The sequence below is a fragment of the Lepidochelys kempii genome, chromosome 4 (genome assembly GCF_965140265.1).
Source record: "Lepidochelys kempii isolate rLepKem1 chromosome 4, rLepKem1.hap2, whole genome shotgun sequence".
NCBI lineage: Eukaryota > Metazoa > Chordata > Testudines > Cheloniidae > Lepidochelys > Lepidochelys kempii.
Window position 1 is genome coordinate 28,919,244 of NC_133259.1, and position 21,681 is coordinate 28,940,924.

At 43.9% G+C, this 21,681-nt stretch overlaps 1 protein-coding gene across 1 annotated transcript in view; it reads right to left on the reverse strand.

Annotated features, from left to right (window-relative positions):
- Positions 1–482: 482 nt before the first annotated feature.
- TACR3 (tachykinin receptor 3) overlaps positions 483–21,681 on the reverse strand; it is a 63,157-nt gene continuing 41,958 nt past the window's right edge. Inside the window, exons 4-5 of the mRNA XM_073340040.1 lie at positions 2,116–2,312; positions 483–798 (exon numbers count right to left, since the gene is read on the reverse strand). Of these exons, the coding sequence (XP_073196141.1) occupies positions 483–798; positions 2,116–2,312 (513 nt within the window). The remainder of the gene's footprint in view (positions 799–2,115; positions 2,313–21,681) is intronic.

Sequence of the window (21,681 nt, forward strand, 5' to 3'; positions counted from 1 at the left end):
TATCAGGACTTGATACAAAAGGAATTTTTAACCCAATCTCATGTAACTTTCCTCCTGTAGAATTCACAAATAATATAAAAATTCAGTACAGTTTGAACTATAGTTATTTTGAAGCTGCCTGGTTACATTTCAGTCAGTAAAACTTAAATATCAGCAAGTCAGCTATAGGTCTGCATTTGATCCTAATACAGGAGCAAGAGTTTTATGTTGTATTGTTTTAAATAATTCTTACAAACATTTCTATGTACAAGATGCCACTGTGTTTTTCCTACTCATGTAAACAGATGTCTTATAGTTCCTCTTTTTTTCCAAAGTACAAACGTAAGAAGGGCCAGTAAGTCGTATGGTATTTACAACCAGGTTCATCGACTGAATCTTGACTGCCATCCTGTAGCTTGGATATGGTTCTAAGATAGAATAGCATTGTCTCTTTCATGTACAATACTGCTCTTTTCACACTCATCACAAATTTACCCAGCGCCTTAAGAATACTCATCCACTGATGTATAGGGTGAGCTGATAAAACTCGAGGTTGTAGAGGTGGTTTTGGAATTCCTGCGTGAACAGCCATTAAAGCTTGTGTCCCGCGAAGCAGCTCTTTTCTTACGGGTGGACTTGGAATGATCTCCATCATTGGGGTCAAACACTACTGTTGTGCTAGACTCCATTCTGGATACCGTGTACAAGCTACTTTGTCTGGTGGGATGAAACCTGGCTGCCTTGAGCTCCAGCTCATCATAGCTGGACACCTCAATAAATGGGCACCAACGGAATGCTCTCTTGAAACCGGCTCGGAATCTGAAAGGAAAGATACTTCTTTGAAAGCATTCATAGGCAATGCGTAGGGGGTCATGCAGGGTGAAGTGCTCCTCCCCCACATATTTCTGCTCAGCCTTCCAGTGGAGAGGGAGAGGGGTTCTGTACTTCTACTGCACCTGCCCCCTGGCACCTGTTCCTGGCAGCCAGGTCTGGGCAGGGCGCAGAAGGGAAGGGACAGAGTCATGTCTCATGCTGGCTGAGTGTGGCCACTCCAGGTCACTGCCTCTGTGCAGCGCAGCAGCTGCCTGAGAGACAGCCTGGCTGGAAGGTGGCAGCTGCCTGCCTCCTCTGCTACCCACCCGGGTTTCTGGCTTGCTCAGCTCCTGTCCCTGGTAGCCTGACCTGGGCGGGAGTGGAGGGGGTAGGCTGCTGCCTCCCTAGCCAGGTTCTCTCTCAAGCTCTTGATGGCTTTAATTCAGTAATACTAATGGAATCACTGAAAAATTAGCAGGTATCAGCTGTGAAGAGGTGTAATGGCACATATTCTGAATAGTATTTATTTAGACCCTGATCCTGCAATCTGATCCAGGCAAGGTGACTCATGCCCATAAAGAGTCCCTTAAACAGTCGTGGCCTGATTTTTCAAAAGGGTAAGCACCCACAAATCCCAGGGAAGTCAACTGCAAATGCAGCCCCCTTGAAAATAATATCCTAGGAGTGTATGTGACTTTTTTCCCCCCAGTATCTCCAACTACATATGCTTCAGTACTGAGTAATAAGGCTATGAACATTCATTTTATCATCCGATTCAGACTGCAATGTATAATAAAAATATTGTGATGTGATCAATAATACTACAATAAAAGCTTTATTTTACATTGCATTCTGACCCCCACCTCGTAAAGTCATGCTATACATATCTTTGGAGTAATGATTAGTTAGTGGTGTATGCCGCAATCTATATGTTTGCTAACAGCAAAGCAACCTTAATTTACATTTGGTGTATTTTAAACAATTAGGGCCTGGTTCTGCAAGCCCTGACAAGTGCAACTTCCATTGATGTTCTTACGTGTTCTGCATGTGGAACGTGGCAGGCGGACTAAGCCCCCCCTCCACCTCAAGGCTAAATTTTGCTCTTACATTTGTCAATGCCACAAGTGTTTATTGGAAGAATAGTATTAGCATGGAACAGAAACCTGAAGGAGGCTTTTACCTCACATGAGATATATATATATTTTTTCTCTCATTGGGAATCTTTACTAATGAAGTGAAAATTACTCTGTCTCTTTCACATTCAAATCATTTATATTCTGGCTAAGCTCTCACACACCCAATAGTTTCATAATTCTCTCTTACCTCTTATTAAGGCAGCAGTAGATAATGGGATTGTACATTGTGGAGCTCATGGCTAGCCAAAAGCTGGCTAGGTAGATTTGCTGAATATATTTCCACCGATTTAAGTGTTGGTAGATCCCAGTAACTATGAAATAAATGTGGTAGGGCAACCAGCAGATTGCAAATGTCAACACAACGACAATCATCATTTTTACCACCTGAAAGAAGGAAGCAATAAGGCCATTTTATAATATATGTTATCTTGCGTCGCACCTAGTACAAAGGTGTCCACATCACAAGCACCACTGTGGCTAGCACCAATTGGACCTCTTCTTGATCATCTCCCTATTAAAGTTAGTGAAGTTGTAGCAGGGATGAACATTTTTTAACACCATTTTTGTTTTTAATCTGAATTTCCTGTGTCTCCATTTTTCTCTGGAGAACAGCATCCTCCTCAATAATTGAACTTGGTACCAAAAATTGAAAAAAAATTAGTGACTGAAGCTTGGACTTGTTCAATATTATCATTTCCCTAGGTCATTAGCCATAGACTACGGTTATCCTATTTTCCATTTAGCTGCCCCTGCATGGCCTTTATTGCCCCAAAGTCCGTTGTAGAGAAGAGACTCCTTTCTAACTGCTAAACAACTATATCCCTAGGTCCTTGATGGGAGTTGAGTGATCAGTGACCCTCAGGGAATGCCCACCAGAAGCAATCTCCATTCTTAATTTAGTTTCAGATGGCGTACATCCAGAAGTATGACAGGCTGGTGATCTTCATCATCTTCCCTGGTTTTGTGTGGCATCACAGTCCCCAAATCACAATAAAAGACAAATGAAGAGAAGCTTTGGCCAGTGTGAAAGGCAAGGAGAGAAAGTCTTGCAAGACAGAGGAAGTAAGCATTAAACAAAAGTGTTTCTAGCTGCCATCTTGCCCGCTTCAGCTACAGATATTGCTAGACCAGTCATTCTCAACACACAATGTCAGAAATAAGCATGGTAGATTTTATTTTGTGTGTATAAAATGAAAACTAGCCTGATTAGACTTATACTGTACATCTGTTGGCCATGTATATGTATGCATGTTACAAGCAGAACTGGTATTACCACCTATATTTAGGGTTGCCTGTCACTTCCCATTATAAAAACTCTGTTTCCAGTTGCTTTCAACTTTTTGCCAAACTTTAAGCACAAGAGCTGAAATTTTCCATGTCAAGTATCTCTCTCATGCTGTTTTTTTTTTTTTTAAAGCTTTAGCTAAACCTGTTCAACCTTAATCTGGCCCTGTGGTACATATGGATGATGGTACAGATTGTAATTACATGAATACATGCTCATGTTTTTCACACACAAATTACTTTTCATTAAATTTCTGCTACCAGATTCAGTGGGCTAATAGAAATACTGTGTTTGAAACAATCATAGTTCAGACTGGGTTATATTTCACTCTTTTTTTTTTTTGTGGACATACTTTCCAGCTGTTCATCGGTGATGAAACTACTCCTGCAACTATAAATTGTACTGCTAGAAGACTTGGTGCATACTTGCACCATATGTTAGCATTGAATCCCCTGATTTTCAGAAGGGCCTCCAGTTTTGCATCCACATTTTTGTGCAGGTTAGGAACGGTTATCATTTTGAACTTGCAGGCATATTTCATAGCACTTAAATGTTTAATTACTTGTAACCAAAATTAGTCAGCTGAAAACCGGATACAACAAATATTTTAATAAAATTACCCCGGAAAATACTTACCAGTGGAACAAAATAGGTGGAAAATAGGAGGCTGCTAATGAAAATCAGACCCCAATTCTTTATAGTCTAAAAAGTCAGTTTAGCATGTTATGCAAACAATCCATCTATACAGTGCTTGAGAAACTGAAGCAGCAGAGCCTTTCAGTAATGTATTTGGTTTAAACTGGCTGCACACTGATTCTCATACCCTGGAGCTGCAGGAATTGCTACAACAGTAACATTACAGGTTACCAATTCTGGCATCACTAAAATGTGTTAGCCCCACAATTTCCAGAGAAAGTAGCCTTTCTCTTTCTAACACCTAAGCTGTTACAAAAGCAGGTTAATGTGTAGACACTTAAAGGGCAAGTCAAGCCACTCTAGAGGAGTTGCTGATTTAAAAGATCGTCTGAAGGTCTCCCGAAGAAACACAAATAAGCCAGTGAATGCAGGGTCAGCTTAACCTGTTGCTGTCTCTGCCTTGAGTTTGGTATATGAAAATTTTGCACAAGCACTGTGGCAGGGGAGAAATTATTGAAGTGAATTGCTTAGATGGCTGTACTGGACTTGTACAAAATTGACTTGTTTAGATGGCTAACATTCTTTCTGTTTAGTCTGCTACAGTGAAGTTGCGCACCACAGGAAAGTCAGGCAATGAAGCACATCACAATGTAATTGTATGGAGCTTTCTTGGTGTAATGATTTCAGATGCACAAATTTGTTCTTAATGAAAAACAAAACTACTATGATAGAGGTCTATAAAATCATAACTGATGTGGAGAAAGTAAATAAGGAAGTGTTCTTTACTCCTTCTCATAACACAAGAACAAGGGGCCACCAAATGAAATTAATAGCAAGTTTAAAACAAACAAAAAAGGAAGTATTTTTTTTCGCACAGTCAACCTGTAGAACTCCTTGCCAGCGGATGTTGTGAAGGTCAAGACAATAACAGGATTAAAAAAAGAACTAGATAAATTCATGGAGGATAGGTCCATCAATAGCTATTAGCCAGGATGGGCAGGGATGGTGTTCTTAGCTTCTGTTTTCCAGAAGCTGGGAATGGGTGACAGGGGATGGATCACTTGATGATTACCTGTTCTGTTCATTCCCTCTGGGGCACCTGGCATTGGCCACTGTCAAAAGACAGGGTACTGGTCTAGATGGACCTTTGGTCTGACCCAGTAGGGCCATTCTTATGTTCTACTTGAATGTGATAAGGCATAGCTCAGTGGTTTGAAGCATTGGCCTGCTAAACCCAGGGTTGTGAGTTCAATCCTTGAGGGGGCCATTTAGGGATCTGGGGCAAAAATTGGGGATTGGTCCGGCTTTGGGCAAGGGGTGGGTTGGACTAGATGACCTTCTGAGGTCCCTTCCAACCCTGATATTCTATGATAAAAAAACAAATGTAATCCACTGTAACTCATTATGTGAATCCATTCAGTCCTCTTGCTCTATCCAAATACTATTAGATGTAAGTGTTTCTCTCCTTAACAGTAACTGGTAGCTAACAAATAGGATCTACATTCATTGTTTATAAATACAAAATTTTGTATCACTTTGACTCAGTTTAATGAAAAGTCCTGAAAAGAAGAAACTCTGGCACAAGCTCCAGCAAAGAGTTAAGCTACAGCACAAGAAGGAGATGAAACGGTACTTGTACCAAATTTCTCCCAATCTCCAGATTATACCTACACTAGAAATTTTAGCAAAAAAACCCCTTCTGGTGTTATTGCTCATTCAGCTCCGGAGAAGAAAGCATCTTAATAATTTTGTTATTTGAATTGTATAGAGTGCATCTAGCAATACAGAAATCAGTTTATTTTCTTTTTTTAATATGTATGTTTTGCTCTTTTTTCATATACTGCCATTTTCAGCTGCTTTTTTCCTTTGTTCCATGTTGTGTTACATTCATTAATGAACGATTGCCATTTGTGCAGATGGAAAAGATTTTTATGAAGCAAGCAAGCCAGGGAAGTACATGACTTTTCATTTCTACATAATCTCTTGACCAGACCCTCAACCCTATTCTAGCTGCTATGTGCTGTCCTGCCACCATAAATCACTAAGAAACCAGTGGGTCCAGCTACTGGTGGCTTCCACCACTGTAGACTCCTAGCTGTTGAAACAGTCCCTGGGCTGGAGGGCAGTCGGGTATGCTTTGAGCAATCATGAGGTTGTGAGTAGAGCTGGTAGGAAAATGTTTTTTGTTTTTTTTTTTCCTCATGAAAAATGTTGATTTTTCCCCCCCATTTTTCTCAAAAATTTCTGCTGAAAAATTTCCACATTTTGGTGAAACATCAAAACCTGAAAACCTTTCAATTTTGGGGTGTTTGGTTGTTTTTTTTTTGGATGAAGTTTCCAATTTGTCTGCAGAAAGCAGACACTCTCAGTGAAAAATTCTCTTTAGTTGAAAACCCAGTTTTACATTGAAAAACAGTTCAACCAGCCTTAGCTGCAAGCCATGTTTACTTTACCTCCCTCAGCTGCTCTGACTGTATCTCCACCACACCTGAGTATCTAACTCTTTAACTCTTGTGAGACATCTGCATAAAGACAATGTGAATAATGCAGGATTTCCTATAAAGAAATTTTCCACATTTGTTATATTATTTAGGGCTGATCTTGCAGATCCTCATGTAGGAACAGGATTTTATAATTGTACTATAAGAATAGAGGTACTACTGTATGTCTTGATTTCATTTTACCAGCCACCCCATTTGAATAGCAGAAAGGAATTACTCTCTGGGACATTGGTAGAAATGCATCTGACAGACTGCCAGTGTCTGTACTGATGTTAAGGCAGGGACAGACCAGAACAATCCTTATGACTGATTCTGGTCACCCTTTTGTTTTAGGATAAGTTATAATGTCTACTATGGTTTCCTATATGTATTATAAATTAAGCACTCTAATTAAATATACATTTCTTTGTTTTAAGGTTTAGTAAGTAAGAGACAGGATCTTGTATTGTGTCTATGTTAAGGAGATTCAAAATAAACTGACACTGTTTGTATTCTCAAAGGTCTCTGTAAAAGACTGTTTGTGTGAATGAGGAATATATGCATCAGGAAAAGATAAGGTGTGAAGGCCATTGTTATAGCCAGATGGTCAAGGAAGAAGGAGTGAAGAGACTTAAGGACACCAGAGAATCATCAACGCGCATCCATAATGAAGGAAGGGCAGATTGACAACCCTGAGCTGAAAGCTGGTACCCCTAAAGACAGGACAATTGATTAAATCAGAACCAGGACAGGATAACCCTCTTGGAGGTGTATTGGAATGCTTACGTCAAAAGATACACCAATTAAGAAGTAACTGGTCACAGACTGACACAGCAAAATCCATAGACTTCAACAGAGAAAAGACTATGAGAACAGGGTGCTTGGCTGTGGGACTTTGGGTTTGTCTTGCCACACTCCAGGAGTATCAGATCACAACCGACAGAGCCCTGCTCCCCTCTGCAACCAATCTGGCTGGCCACTAGATTGATCCAGACTCTGGACTGGTAACTATAAACATCAACTGGCAGGTGTGTGTGTGTGTGTGAGACTGAAAAGCATATGCTAACTGTTGTATTCTCAATAAATGCGGCGTGCTGCCTTCTCCTCTATAAAGATCCCGTGTGCTTCTTATAAGTATAACACTCAGTCAGGAGAGTAATCCTTACTCATGCAAGGAGTCCCGTTGGATTACTCTCATGAGTGCAGCCTTACAGGACCGTCCCTGTCTGATGAATCAAATAAAGATTTTATTTAAGGGCAATCCTCGACTATTTATACAGATTTCTCACTCAACATGGAGATTATATAAAAATGAGTTAGATTGTGTACTTTGCAGCCTTGCTTACTTCTTAAATCCTTTCCTCACACAAGTTGCAATTTCTCATTAATCAGCGGTGTGCAACACAGCAAAGGAAAGAGTCAGCTGAAATGTAGTATATCAAAAAGAACAAAATATGCTTATCTAGTGTGGGCAAGGGTACTTATGGGAGTGAGACTTTGCAGGATCCCCTGCCTTGTGAAATATTTGATGCTATTTTAAAAATGAATGGGAACTAAAGGATTCTGCTAAATTCACAAAGAACAGCAGCGATGTTTGGTTTGTTGTATTATTATTATTTATTATTTTTATTTTGCACACATGGGAAGGGTTAGCCCAGGATGGCTAGACAAATTAGTCTGGCTGATTCAGATGTAACATACGGCATGGCTACACTATAAACTTAAGTCGACCATATGTTAGGTCGACTTATAGCCAGTGCAGGAATTATGTGGTGGTTCATGTTCACACTGCCCTTCTGTCTGTGGTGCGCATCCTCACCAGGGAGAGCTTCCACCTATTTAAGAGAGACATTGTGAGGGGCTGAGAGCCAGGGCTGCTCTCAGTTCTTTTTTCAGCTCCCTGCTGGGAGCCCGGCTGGCCCCTGGCCTCCTCAGTTCTCCGTTGTGAATGGGGCAGCCACGTTTGGGCTTCTTGGTTCCCTGCTTCCCACCCAGAAAGGGACAGGTGCCTGGACACTGGGTGCGGATCTCCCTGCTGGGAACCCGGCTGCTACCCCAGGCTCTCGGCTCCCCATTCCCCACTGGGAGCTTGGCTACCACCCTGGGCTTCTCAGCTCTCTGCACTTTGCTGAGCTATTCAGTATACTTCGAACAAGATTCTTAGGCACGTCAAAATCCTCCTCTCCAAACTGCACTGCATCATTTTATTGCCTTTTTGTTGCAAACCTGATCCTATTGTTTCTACGAGGTGAATGGGATGGGATTCTGATCTCATTTGCACCATACTGTGAAACTTCATCAGCTTCAGTGGAGTTACAAAGATGGAAGTAAGAATCAGGCCCAGTTATTAAAGACCATATCTCTGTAAGTATATCTTCATTTATCCATTCATGGATTGTTTAGCTAGAATAAAGTGATAAAATTGCAACATGCATCTTAAGGTTTGTAAGTAAGTGGATACTTTAAAGTAAAACTAAATCAAGTGTGGCTTTGCTTTTGATTTTTGCCTTGTTATAGCTATATATTAGAACCTTCTCATTGTTACTGATATTTTTCCCATGATGATTTTCTGAAAGATGAAACCTGTACCATTTAAGATATTAAGAGACTATAAATTTTGATGTCCTATCTCCCTATATAATAGACAGTTTTCGCTCTTGAAGTACTATAGTATACTTAGCAATCAACCTTTCTTTTGTTTCATCTTTACACTTAACAACCCAGAAGGAAAATTCTTTTGTAATCTGATAAAGTGTATTATTAATGAGATTTCTCATACCCAGAGAAGGTTAAAAAGAACCTCTGTTACAAAGTGATGAGACTTTTGTCTTTGGTTATGAAAACCAAAAGGTATGTGTCCTGCATGTTCCCTAAATCAAAGAATCATAGCACTTAGATGGAAAACACCTACTAGATCATCAAATCAATTCTCCTTGAAGGGAAGAAATTAATCCACTCTAGAAATGTTGCCACATTTTTAATTATGCTTGATTTTGCCATTTTAGTTTCTTTTACCATTGCAAACCCTACCCAAAGACAAATTGCTAACTGTACACAATAGCCTGCATTCTTTAATATTTCTCTCTCTCTCTCTCTCTCTTACACACACACACACACACACACACAGAGAGAGAGAGAGAGACAGGAGTACTTTTAGTGACAGCTGGTTGGTACCGATGACTATATTAAGTTCTTGGAGTATTATTAAGGCACCAGTAAGTATGTGTTTCTTCCCTTAACTATGTCTCGTTCCATCTTGCTGCCTATCTCTTTTTAGGGATAAGGAGAAGGGAAAATACAGCAGCAAATGCAGATTCTTTTCTCTGTCCTCCTACTGTTGTTCTCATTTCCTTTTTTCACTATCCCTTCCTCTCCTTCCACTTCCTTCCCCTGATTCCCAAGTCATTACCATCAGTGACTTACTCCCAGTGGTTGGTGCCTCTTCTCCCATTTCCCCATTGCTTGCTAACACTTGACTCTTCATACTCCGAACCCTTGGCTTGAACCTTCCATTCTCCTCACTAAGGCTAGATTGTGGCTTTGCCACAGCCCTCAGAAAGGGGCAGCAGTTAGTTGCATTGCTCCAGGGCAGACTGGAAGCCAGACGGTTACTCAGAGAGTCACAGTCTGGTTCCTGGTTCCTTCCTCCCTTCCCCCTCTTTAGGGGGAAATAATCTATCCGCCCTATACCAGGTTACTTCCACTCACATGCTGGCTGAGCTGCCTTGGCAGGCATGTTTGGGGAGTGAAGCCTAGGCTCTGCCCATTCCCCACCTGTGGCTACCATATGCTATGCTCTGGGTAGCAAGCCAAAGAAAAAAGGGGGTGTCATTACACCCCTTTCTGCCATGCACTTTGCAGGTAGGATGGACCACAATCTGACCCGTTTTAGATAATTAGCATTTGAGGCCATAATCATTACTGGTGTAACTCTACTGATGTCAATAGACTTATGCCACAGATGAGATGGTGCTTGAGAAGTCAAACACTGTTGGACATAATAAGGTTTACCATGACTTACTTTCAACACAATCATTCCTTTATTAGTCCACAGGCCACTTAGTGTCGGTTACATCCAAAATATCAATACAAGCCTATACATCCTTATATTCTGTACCCTAGCAACAATACAGTTATAAGTATTGGCTAAAATACCTACAACAGGTTCAGGCCTAGGTGACACCTTCCTATCATGGCGTACTCCAGAGTGGTAAGGAAAAGCTCTGCCGAAGAACCCCTAGAAAACTTTTCTTTTTATACTCTGTAACAAACAAGTGATAGCATTGCTGGTTATTGGGCCTACGCTAAAGTTAGCTGAAGCAGTTTAGGGCTGCATTCTGTTTTTCACCTTATTGAGCGTAGCCTATTTTTACCCAGCTACTGGACTAAGCATTTCTTTTCAAAACAAACTTATATACCTAATTATTTTACTGACCCTGGTACCTAATATACCATGTTTTCTGTATTTCTATTGCTCAGCGCAAACTTTAAATAACACTGGTATTTCCAGGACCACTACAAGTTTAACACAAACAATCCCTCTGTCTCATGATCGCATTCTTTTGGTCACATGGTTTGGGCTAATCAGTCATGCCAAAGTCCAAACTCAGTTAAAAATGTATAATTCACTCAGTTAGTGTGGGCCTATATTCCTATAAACACTGAGACTTTTCACATAATTTTCACAAACCTAGTGATTTTGTTAACTTTTTAGTCTATATCAACAATGCTTTCAGGATAATAGTAATGTACTCAGGATGGGAACAGTAAAGAATCACAAGGTTTGAAAGCACAGATAGTCTTTCAATCAGATAAGACAGGTGCCAATTTCCGCACTTCATAAGTTGTTTTGTTCTTCTGATTTATAAGCCACTTTCTGCCAGTTTTTTAAATAGCTATCTCTACATTTTATTTGAATAACCCAAAAATAAAAGTTCGTGATCAATTTTTTTGTTATTTAAATAGGAAACTTAAAAAAGCTAGGATCTTCTTGTAGACTGGTTTCACCATCAGCTATGCAACACTTCTGTTACTTAGTTTCATAAATTTGCAATAATCTCTTACAAACTGTGGTCTTTTTTACAAAATCAAAGCCATTTTGACATTTTTAGAAACAGATTTGGCTCCTGGCATTGTTATACTGCACTTCACTGATGTTGCTGGTCCTCTGGAATTAAAGCTGGTGATGTCTGAGTTTTGCCAAAAGAAAATTATCCAGTCTGACTCTTTATGAAATTCTGTTAAATAGAAAATGGACGTAGAATTTCCTCCAGTCTTGATAATTTTCTGTTGGATTTAGCTTAAATGTCACAAACTTGGATTAATCCACAATATAAAGAGGGGGATGGGGGAACTCCAAATGGGCCTCCTGGAGTGGCATTGAGTAAGAAAAAAGCAGAAGGAATCATAGAATCATAGAATATCAGGGTTGGAAGAGACCTCAGGAGGTCATCTAGTTCACCCCCTGCTCAAAGCAGGACCAATCCCCAACTAAATCATCCCAGCCAGGGCTTTGTCAAGCAGGACCTTAAAAACTTCTAAGGAAGGAGATTCCACCACCTCCCTAGGTAACACATTCTAGTGTTTCACCACCCTCCTAGTGAAAGTTTTTCCTAATATCCAACCTAAATCTCCCCCACTGAAACTTGAGACCATTACTCCTTGTTCTGTCATCTGCTACCACTGAGAACAGTCTAGATCCATCCTCTTTCGAAGCCCCTTTCAGGTAGTTGAAAGCAGCTATCAAATCCTACCCCCAGCATTCTTCCCTTCCGCACACTAAACAATCCCAGTTCCCTCAGCCTCTCCTCATAAGTCATGTGTTCCAGTCCCCTAATCATTTTTGTTGCCCTCCGCTGGACGTTTTCCAATTTTTCCACATCCTTCTTATAGTGTGGGGCCCAAAACTGGATACAGTACTCCAGATGAGGCCTCACCAATGTCGAATAGAGGGGAATGATCACGTCCCTCGATCTGCTGGCAATGCCCCTACTTATACATCCCAAAATGCCATTGGCCTTCTTGGCAACAAGGGCACACTGTGGACTCATATCCAGCTTCTCATTCACTGTAACCCCTAAGTCCTTTTCTGCAGAACTGCTGCCGAGCCATTCGGTCCCTAGTCTGTAACGGTGCATGGGATTCTTCCGTCCTAAGTGCAGGACTCTGCACTTGTCCTTGTTGAACCTCATCAGAATTCTTTTGGCCCAATCCTCTAATTTGTCTAGGCCCCTCTGTATCCTAACCCTATCCTCCAGTGTATCTGCCTCTCCTCCCAGTTTAGTGTCATCTGCAAACTTGCTGAGGGTGCAATCCACACCATCCTCCAGATCATTTATGAAGATATTGAACAAAACCGGCCCAAGGACCGACCCTTGGGGCACTCCACTTGATACCGGCTGCCAATCAGATATGGAGCCATTGATCACTACCCATTGAGCCCAACAATCTAGCCAACTTTCTATGCACCTTATAGTCCATTCATCCAGCCCATACTTCTTTAACTTGCTGGCAAGAATACTGTGGGAGACCGTGTCAAAAGCTTTGCTAAAGTCAAGGAACAACATGTCCACTGCTTTCCCCTCATCCACAAAGCCAGTTATCTCATCATAGAAGGCAATTAGATTAGTCAGGCATGACTTGCCCTTGGTGAATCCATGCTGACTGTTCCTGATCACTTTCCCCTCCTCTAAGTGTTTCAGAATTGATTCCTTGAGGACCTGCTCCATGATTTTTGCAGGGACTGAGGTGAGGCTGACTGGCCTGTAGTTCCCAGGATCCTCCTCCTTCCCTTTTTTAAAGATGGGCACTACATTAGCCTTTTTCCAGTCGCCCAGGGCTTTCCCCGATCACCATGAGTTTTCAGAGATAATGGCCAATGGCTCTGCAATCACATCCACCAACTTCTTTAGCACTCTCGGATGCAGCGCATCTGGCCCCATGGACTTGTGCTCATCCAGCTTTTCTGAATAGTCCCGAACCACTTCTTTCTCCACAGAGGGCTGGTCACCTCCTCCCCATGCTATGCTGCTCAGTGCAGTAGTCTGGGAGCTGACCTTGTTCGTGAAGACAGAGGCAAAAAAAGCATTGAGTACATTAGCTTTTTCCACATTCTCTGTCACTAGGTTGCCTCCCTCATTCAGTAAGGGGCCCACTCTTTCCTTGACTTTCTTCTTGTTGCTAACATACCTGAAGAAACCCTTCTTGTTACTCTTAACATCTCTTGCTAGCTGCAACTCCAGGTGTGATTTGGCCTTCCTGATTTTACTCCTGCATGCCTAAGCAATATATTTATACTCTTCCCTGGTCATTTGTCCAATCTTCCACTTCTTGTAAGCTTGTAAGCTTCTTTTTTGTGTTTAAAATCAGCAAGGATTTCTCTGTTAAACCAAGCTGGTCGCCTGCCATATTTACTATTCTTTCTACACATCGGAATCAGAAGCTAGAGATGTGAAATATCTATTAGGAAATCTAGTCCATCCCCTGCCGATGCAGGATTGTAGTGTATTGAGGGCTTTTCCTGTTTTTAAATGACTTAAGTGGGAACTGTGCGATGCTCCGCTAAGGTGGCTGCTTCATGATTTAGATCCATTAGACTTGCCTGCCTTTTTACATTAAAAATTAAATAGTAATCTTCTACCACTAAACTTCATATTTAACCCCCGATTATGTGCCAAATGTGTGTCTCTGAGTCAATGAGGGTGCATGGTGTGAAAGTGAATGTAGGATTTGGCTTTGGATTATTATGTCCACCTTCAAGTACTTGAAATAGAAAGTTCAACAGATAAGTTAACTGGATGCAAGAGGCCAAAGCATTCTTCTGCATCACCAAAGAGGAAATCACTTTTACCCAGTTCACAGAATTTATACTTGCTATTTCACAGATGGCAAAAGGTTACTGTTCCTGAGGGGAAAAAGTTACACTTGAATAGGTGTTTCACTCCTTGGCTGAAATTAAATCAGAAATCATTAGAGCAGTGGAAGAAATGCAGAGGCTTTCAGTATAGCCATTTTGGAGGAAAGTGCAGGGTTCATGACCTGGAAGATGGACTTAATTCAACAAAATTGCTCAGATTAAGGAGACCAAGGAGCTCAAAGAGGAGGAATCAGCCTCCAGTTTTATGAGTTACCAGAGCAAATAGTGGGAGAAGACCTTATAGCATTTATCTAATCATACCTAAGTACTAAGTTTTGAATGGCTCAGCAGAGGTGTGCGGGGAGGGAAGAAGACACAAGTTAAGTCCATTTTTTCCCAGTGCACCCATCAAAGCATCATCCATAATTTTGCTACTAGGACAAGGGAGAACTGGAGGGTGAACTCTAGCATTGCTGATAGTGCTAATCAGGTCAGAGGGGTCATGTCTAAGGGTATGTCTACACTGCGATCACAGGCTGTGATCACAGTTTCTGTAGACATTCCCAAGCTAGATTTAATCTAGATCACTGAAGCTGTGACAGCACGGGCTTCAGCACAAGCTAGCCACTCAAGAGACTTGTACAGGCCACGCATAATTCTGTTCTGCCACAGCTTCACTACTTCAGTACCTGAGCCAGCTAGATTAAAGCTAGCTCGGGTGTGTCTAAGGTGTGTCTACACTACGAAATTAGGTCAATTTTATAGAAGTCGATTTTTAGAAACCAATTTTATACAGCTGATTGCGTATGTCCACACTAAGTGCATTAAGTTGGCGGAGTGCTTCCTCACAACCGTGGCTAGCCTCAACTTACAGAGTGGTGCACTGTGGGTAGCTATCCCACAGTTCCCACAGTCTCCACTGCCCATTGGAATTCTGGGTTAAGCTCCCAATGCCTGATGGGGCAAAAACATTGTCGCGGGTGGTTTTGAGTACATGTCATCAGGCCCGTTGCCTCCCACCCTCCGTGAAAGCAATGGCAGACAATGGTTTCATGCCTTCTTTCCCATGCAGACACCATACCACGGCAAGCATGGAGCCTGCTCAGCTCACCGTCACCGTACGTCTCCTGGGTGCTGCTGGGAGATACGGTACTGCATTGCTACACAGCAGCAGCTCCTTGCCTTCGCAGCAGACAGTGCAGTTTCTTGGGTGCTCCTGGCAGACCTCAGTGAGGTTGATCGGGGCGCCTGGATAGACATGGCTATCCTCCTCTTAGAGCACCAAATGGGAGCCAGAGACTCCAGGTCATTCATAGAATATCAGGGTTGGAAGGGACCTCAGGAGGTCATCTAGTCCAACCCCCTGCTCAAAGCAGGACCAATCTCCAATTTTTCCCCCAGATCCCTAAATGGCCCTTCAGGGATTGAACTCACAACCCTGGGTTTAGCAGGCCAATGCTCAAACCACTGAGCTATCCCTCCCCCATTCTCTTCTTTAAGTTTTGTCTCATGGAGATTCAATCCTGCCTGGAATATCATGCGATCTGGAGGCTTCTGCCTCAGGCTGCTCTCCCAGCCAGCAGCACCATGCGGTCGCACCTACCTCAGCCTACCCCTTGCTCCCATGGCTCAAGAAGCCTGTACAGTAGTAAGGAGCAGTTCAACTATAGGCTGAGCAAATGCAGAATGGTGGTAGAATGTGCCTTTGGATGTTTAAAAGCTCGCTGGCGCTGTTTGCTGACTACATCAGACCTCAGCACAACCAACATTCTCATTGTTGCTGCTTGCTGTGTGCTCCATAATATCTGTGAGAGAAAGGGGGAGATGTTTATGGCAGGGTGGGAAGTTGAGGCAAATCACCTGGCATCTGATTTTGAGCAGCCAGATAGCAGGGTGATTAGAAGAGCACAGAAAGGCATGCTGCGCATCAGAGAGGCTTTGAAAACCAGTTTAATGACTGGCCTGGCTTCGGTGTGACTGTGTGTTTCTCCTTGATGCAAACCCACCCGCTTTGTTGATTTTAATTCCCTGTAAGCCAACCACCCTCCCCCCTTCGAAATAAAGTAACTATTGTTTTGAAACCATGCATTATTTCTTTATTAATTAAAAAAAAAAGAGATAATGGACAAGGTAGCCCGGGTCGGGTGAGGGAGGAGGGAAGGACAAGGCCACATTGCTTATTATAGCCACACTAAAAATCAAACTCTTTGAATGACTGCCTTCTATTGCTTGGGCCATCCTCTGGAGTGGAGTGGCTGGGTGCCTGGAGCCTCCCACCCCCGCGTTCTTGGGCGTTTGGGTGAGAAGGCTATGGAATATGGGGAGGAGGGTAGGCAGTTATATAGTGGATGCAGCGGGGGTCTGTGCTCTTGTTGGTTATCCTGCAGCTCCAATAGATGTTTCATCATGTCCTTTTGCTCCCCTAACAGATGCTTCATCATGTCCATTTGCTCCCCCATTAGCCTCGGCATCGTGTCCTGCCTCCGCTCTTCGTGCTCACTTTATTTTTTTCCTGGCCTCTGCCACTGAATGCCTCCATGCATTAAGCTGTGCCCTATCAGTGCGGGAGGACTGCATGAGCTTGGAAAACATGTCATCATGAGAGTGGTTTTTTTCACCTTCTAATCTGCAATAACTTCAGGGACGGAGTTGATAGGGGGAGCATAGAAGCATTTTATGCTCTACGATTCTGGGGGGACTGCATGGTCACCTGTGCTGCTGAGTTCACCACGCTGTCCAAACAGGAAATGAAATTAAAAAGTTCCCAGGGCTTTTCCTGTGTACCTGGCTAGTGCATCGGAGTTCAAAGCGCTGTCCAGAGCGGTCACAGCGGAGCACTCTGGGATAGCTCCCGGAGGCCAATACCATTGATTTGCATCTGCACTAGCCCAAATTCGACCCAGCAAGGTCAATTTTAGCACTACTTCCCTCACCAGGGAGGAGTACAGAAGTCGATTTTAAGAGCCCTTTACATCAACGGAATGGGGTTGGTTGTGTGGACGCATTCATTTTAAAATTGACCTAATGCAGCTAAATTCAACCTAATCCTGAAATGGAGATCAGGGCTAAGTGACCTGCAATCCCATTGCCAAGCCCGGGCAAGAAAGCACAGCAAGAGGGGGAGAACAGCTTATTCACAGTTCAGTCAACTCCCAGTGTCCATTGTAGGCTCATAATAGCTCCTCCTATCATCCCGAGGGTGCATGAGGTGCTTTACTTCCTGCAATGATCCACCGCTATAAAAGCCATAATTTTGGTCTATACTGTTAAAATGACCTTGATCACACTGTTCTTTTCTTTTCTTTTTTTTACGTTTTTGATTTGTTGTTGTGATTCTAAATTTTGTACTCTACCTAGGTTGAAATTCATCCCTGTACAATGGGCTACCACAAGGCCTGTTCTCCACTTAAGCTCTCAGCATTGGACTTCAGTGGGACTTAAAAATGGTGCATGAGCCTTGGGCTGGCCCTTGGCACAGGCAGGCATTTTACCTCTAGAGAACTCTAATGGGCACAAATGGAAATTAAATATGAACGGATAGGTAAATCAATCAATCTAGGACATGCAGGTAAGCAGAAAGCACATTTCAGCTCTAGAAACAGGGCTCTCATCATGCGACCTCTAACAATGGGAAGTATTCCCTTAGAATGAAAAGTAGCCTGCATAGCTTGGTACTCCTGGAAACCTGCAGGCACCATGACTGGGGAGTGGTCATAAAGGCCTTCTTCATTTATTCACTAAATTGAATTAAGTGGCTGCTTTTATAAGAAAGCCCTTTTCCCAGTAAAGTTATACAGTAAGACACCACTTTAGATAATTACTGTGTTTCTTTATCATTTATTATATGAAAATGTCCAGGGGAAAAAAGTGCTAAACATTTAATAGAAGAGCTACTCTTTTTCTGTCCTGATGTGAACAAAACTGTGTTGCCTAGGATAAAGGCAGCACTTGTCTCTAACAGCACTTTTTCAGAATCCATGGCTTAATGCAGCTTGCAAAGTAGTTAGACCTCATCTTTTATTTCTCTCATAATTGTGCATTTGCAAAGGTAGTAACATCTTTTCTTCAAAAAGTTGAAGCAAAGGGGTTCATTACTGCAGAAACAAAACAAAAACACACCCATAAAGCATGTGTTCGGCGTTTCATTTAAATTGAGTTTGAAGTAAATTAATGTCAATGATGTTGGAGTTTTACTTATTGTATTTGAAGTGCTCGGCTTCTTATTCTGATTCAGTAAGGCAGTTGTCTTTTTGGCTCGCGCATCCCCAGGGTGAAGACCGGAAGACCTGCCGCAGGCGTGCTGCAGACAGAAGAAGACCGGAAGACTTACCACAGGTGGGCCCCCGGAGAGGAACACCAGCCGTGGATGTGCAGAGCTGCCGCCGAAGGAAAAAAATGGTGGAGTGCCATCTGACGGCACTCCTGGTGCCATGCACCGCCTGGGGTGTGCGCACCCCAGTTTGGAGACCAGCCAGGTGTCCCTATCTTAGTGGTAAGTAGAGTACTGCATCACACTGGTGCAAGAATCCCCAATAGAGCTGGCCCATCCACTAATGGCCAGATTTTGCCAACTTGCCAACATTAGTTTGAGTGATTAGTATTCCCATATGGTGACTTGTGGAGTATGGTACAACCCAACTTGAGGAAGGGTGGTAGGATCTAGCTCCAAGAGGGCCTGATCCAAAGCCTATAGAAGTCAGTGAGTCCTTTCATTGATTTCAGTGGGTATTGGATCTGTCCCAGAAAGCAAATACAACAGCATCTTGGATGGGTACAGAAAGTGCAACAAACTCAGTTGAGGGATCAGTCAAGGATTATGCCAGGACTGGAATTGTACTGGCTTCTGTGCCTGGCACATAGGAGAAAGTCTGCTTGTAATCTCTCCCCGCCTGTGCAGGGCCATGTTTGAGCACAATCTAGCTCAGAGATCGGCAACCTTTGGCATGCGGCATGCCAGGGTAAGCCCCCTGGTGGGCCAGGCTGGTTTGTTTACTGGCTGCGTCCGCAGGTTCAGCTGATCTCGGCTCCCACTGGCCGCGGTTCACTGCTCCAGGCCAATGGCGGCTGCAGGGAGCGGCGCGGGCTGAGGGATGTGCTGGCCGCAGCTTCCTGCAGCCCTGATTGGCCTGGAGCTGTGAACCGCGGTCAGTGGGAGCCGCAATCGACTGAACCTGTGGATGCAGCAGGTAAACAAACTGGCCCAGCCCGCCAGGGGGCTTACCCTGGTGGGCCACGTGCCAAAGGTTGTCGATCCCTGATCTAGCCCATACTGAGTTTCACTTCATATGGGATATGGGTTCCGTCTATAGCCCCACCACAGTTAGGGAATCCCATTGCAGCAAAGCCATCCACTATGACCTGCACATTTCCCAGGGTCACTACCCTTGATATCAGCAGATCTTTGATTGCGTGGGCTACTTGCATCACAGCAGCCCCCACAGTAGATTTGCCCACTCCAAATTGATTCCCAACTGACCAGTAGCTGTCTGGCGTTGCAAGCTTCCACAGGGCTATCGCCACTCGCTTCTCAACTGTGAGGGCTGCTCTCATCTTGGTATTCATGCGCTTCAGGGCAGGGGAAAGCAAGTCACAAAGTTCCATGAAAGTGCCCTTACACATGCGAAAGTTTCGCAGCCACTGGGAATCGTCCCAGACCTGCAACACTATGCGGTCCCACCAGTCTGTGCTTGTTTCCCGAGCCCAGAATCGGCGTTCCACAGCATGAACCTGCCCCATTAGCACCATGATGCATGCATTGGCAGGGCCCATGCTTTCAGAGAAATCTGTGTCCATGTCCTGATCACTCACGGGACCGCGCTGACGTCGCCTCCTCGCCCGGTATCGCTTTGCCAGGTTCTGGTGCTGCATATACTGCTGGATAATGCGTGTGGTGGTTAATGTGCTCCTAATTGCCAAAATGAGCTCAGCGGCCTCCATGCTTGCCTTGGTATGGCGTCCGCACAGAAAAAAGGCGCGGAACGATTGTCTGCCGTTGCTCTGACGGAGGGAGGGGCGACTGACAACACGGCTTACAGGGTTGGCTTCAGGGAGCTAAAATCAACAAAGGGTGTGCCTGTACATCAAGGAGTATTTCAGGCAGGACTGCACGGAGGGTTCCAATAAGAAATGGTGCACCTAAGTTATCGTTGTTATTGGAACAAGGAGGTTAGCCTGGCCTCTGATTGATGCATGGCTAGATTTACCTCGCTGCACCTTCTCTGTGAGTGACTGCAGTGTGATCTAGACAGGGGAGGAGGCAAATGAGTACAAAACAAATCTGGTCTATTTCTTGTTCTGACCCACTCCATCTATCTTTTAGATATTTGGCTGGCAGCAGACGGTGCAGAAGGACTGCATGCCATCCACATCTCATGGCTGCTTGGCAGAAGATGGTACAGTACGACTGCTAGCCATCTTCATCTCTTGCCTGCCTGGCATAAGATGGTACAATACGACTGCTAGCAATCCTCATCTCTTGCCTGCCTGGCAGAAGATGGTACAGTACGACTGCTAGCAGTCCGTATCGCCTGCCCGCTCACCATAAGACGGTTCAATAGGACTGCAGGACTAAAGAGAATGACCTGGTCAAGTCACTCCAAATTTAGTCCCTGCGCCCATGTCTGCCCAGGCGCTCCCAGCCGACGTGGCCAGGAGCACCTCGGACACGACGAGGACGACTACCAATCGTATTGCACCGTCTGCTGCCAGAAGGCAATGGGTTGCTGCTACTGTGCAGCAAAGCCATACCGCGTCTGCCAGCACCCAGGAGACATAGGGTGACGGTTACCTGAGCTGGCTCCATGCTTGCTGTGGTATGGTGTCTGCACAGGTAACTCATGAAAAAAGGCGCGAAACGATTGTCTGCCCTTGCTTTCACGGAGGGAGGGAGGGAACGGGGGCCTGACGACACGTACCCAGAACCACCCGCGACAATGTTTTAGCCCCATCAGAGTGCTCCATTGTGAGTGCTCTGGACAGCACTCTCAGATGCCCGATTGTTTGCCATTGCTCTGACGCTGGGAGGGGCGCTTACAGGGTTGGCTTCAGGGAGCTAAAATCAACAAAGGGGGTGGCTTTACATCAAGGAGTATTTCAGGCAGGACTTCACGGAGGGTTGCAATAAGAAATGGTGCACCTAAGTTATTGTCCTTATTGGAACAAGGAGGTTAGCCTGGCCTCTGATTGATACATGGCTAGATTTACCTCGCTGCACCTTCTCTGTAAGTGACTGCAGTGTGATCTAGAAGAATGAGTCCCCTAGACAGGGGAGGGGGGGAAGCAAATGAGTACAAAACAAATCTGGTCTATTTCTTGTTTTGATCCACTCCATCTATCTTTTACATCTTTGGCTGGCAGCAGACGGTGCAGAAGGACTGCATGCCATCCACATCTCATGGCTGCTCGGCAGAAGATGGTACAGTACAACTGCTAGCAGTCCGTATCGCCTGCCCGCTCACCATAAGACGGTTCAATAGGACTGACTGCAGGACTAAAGAG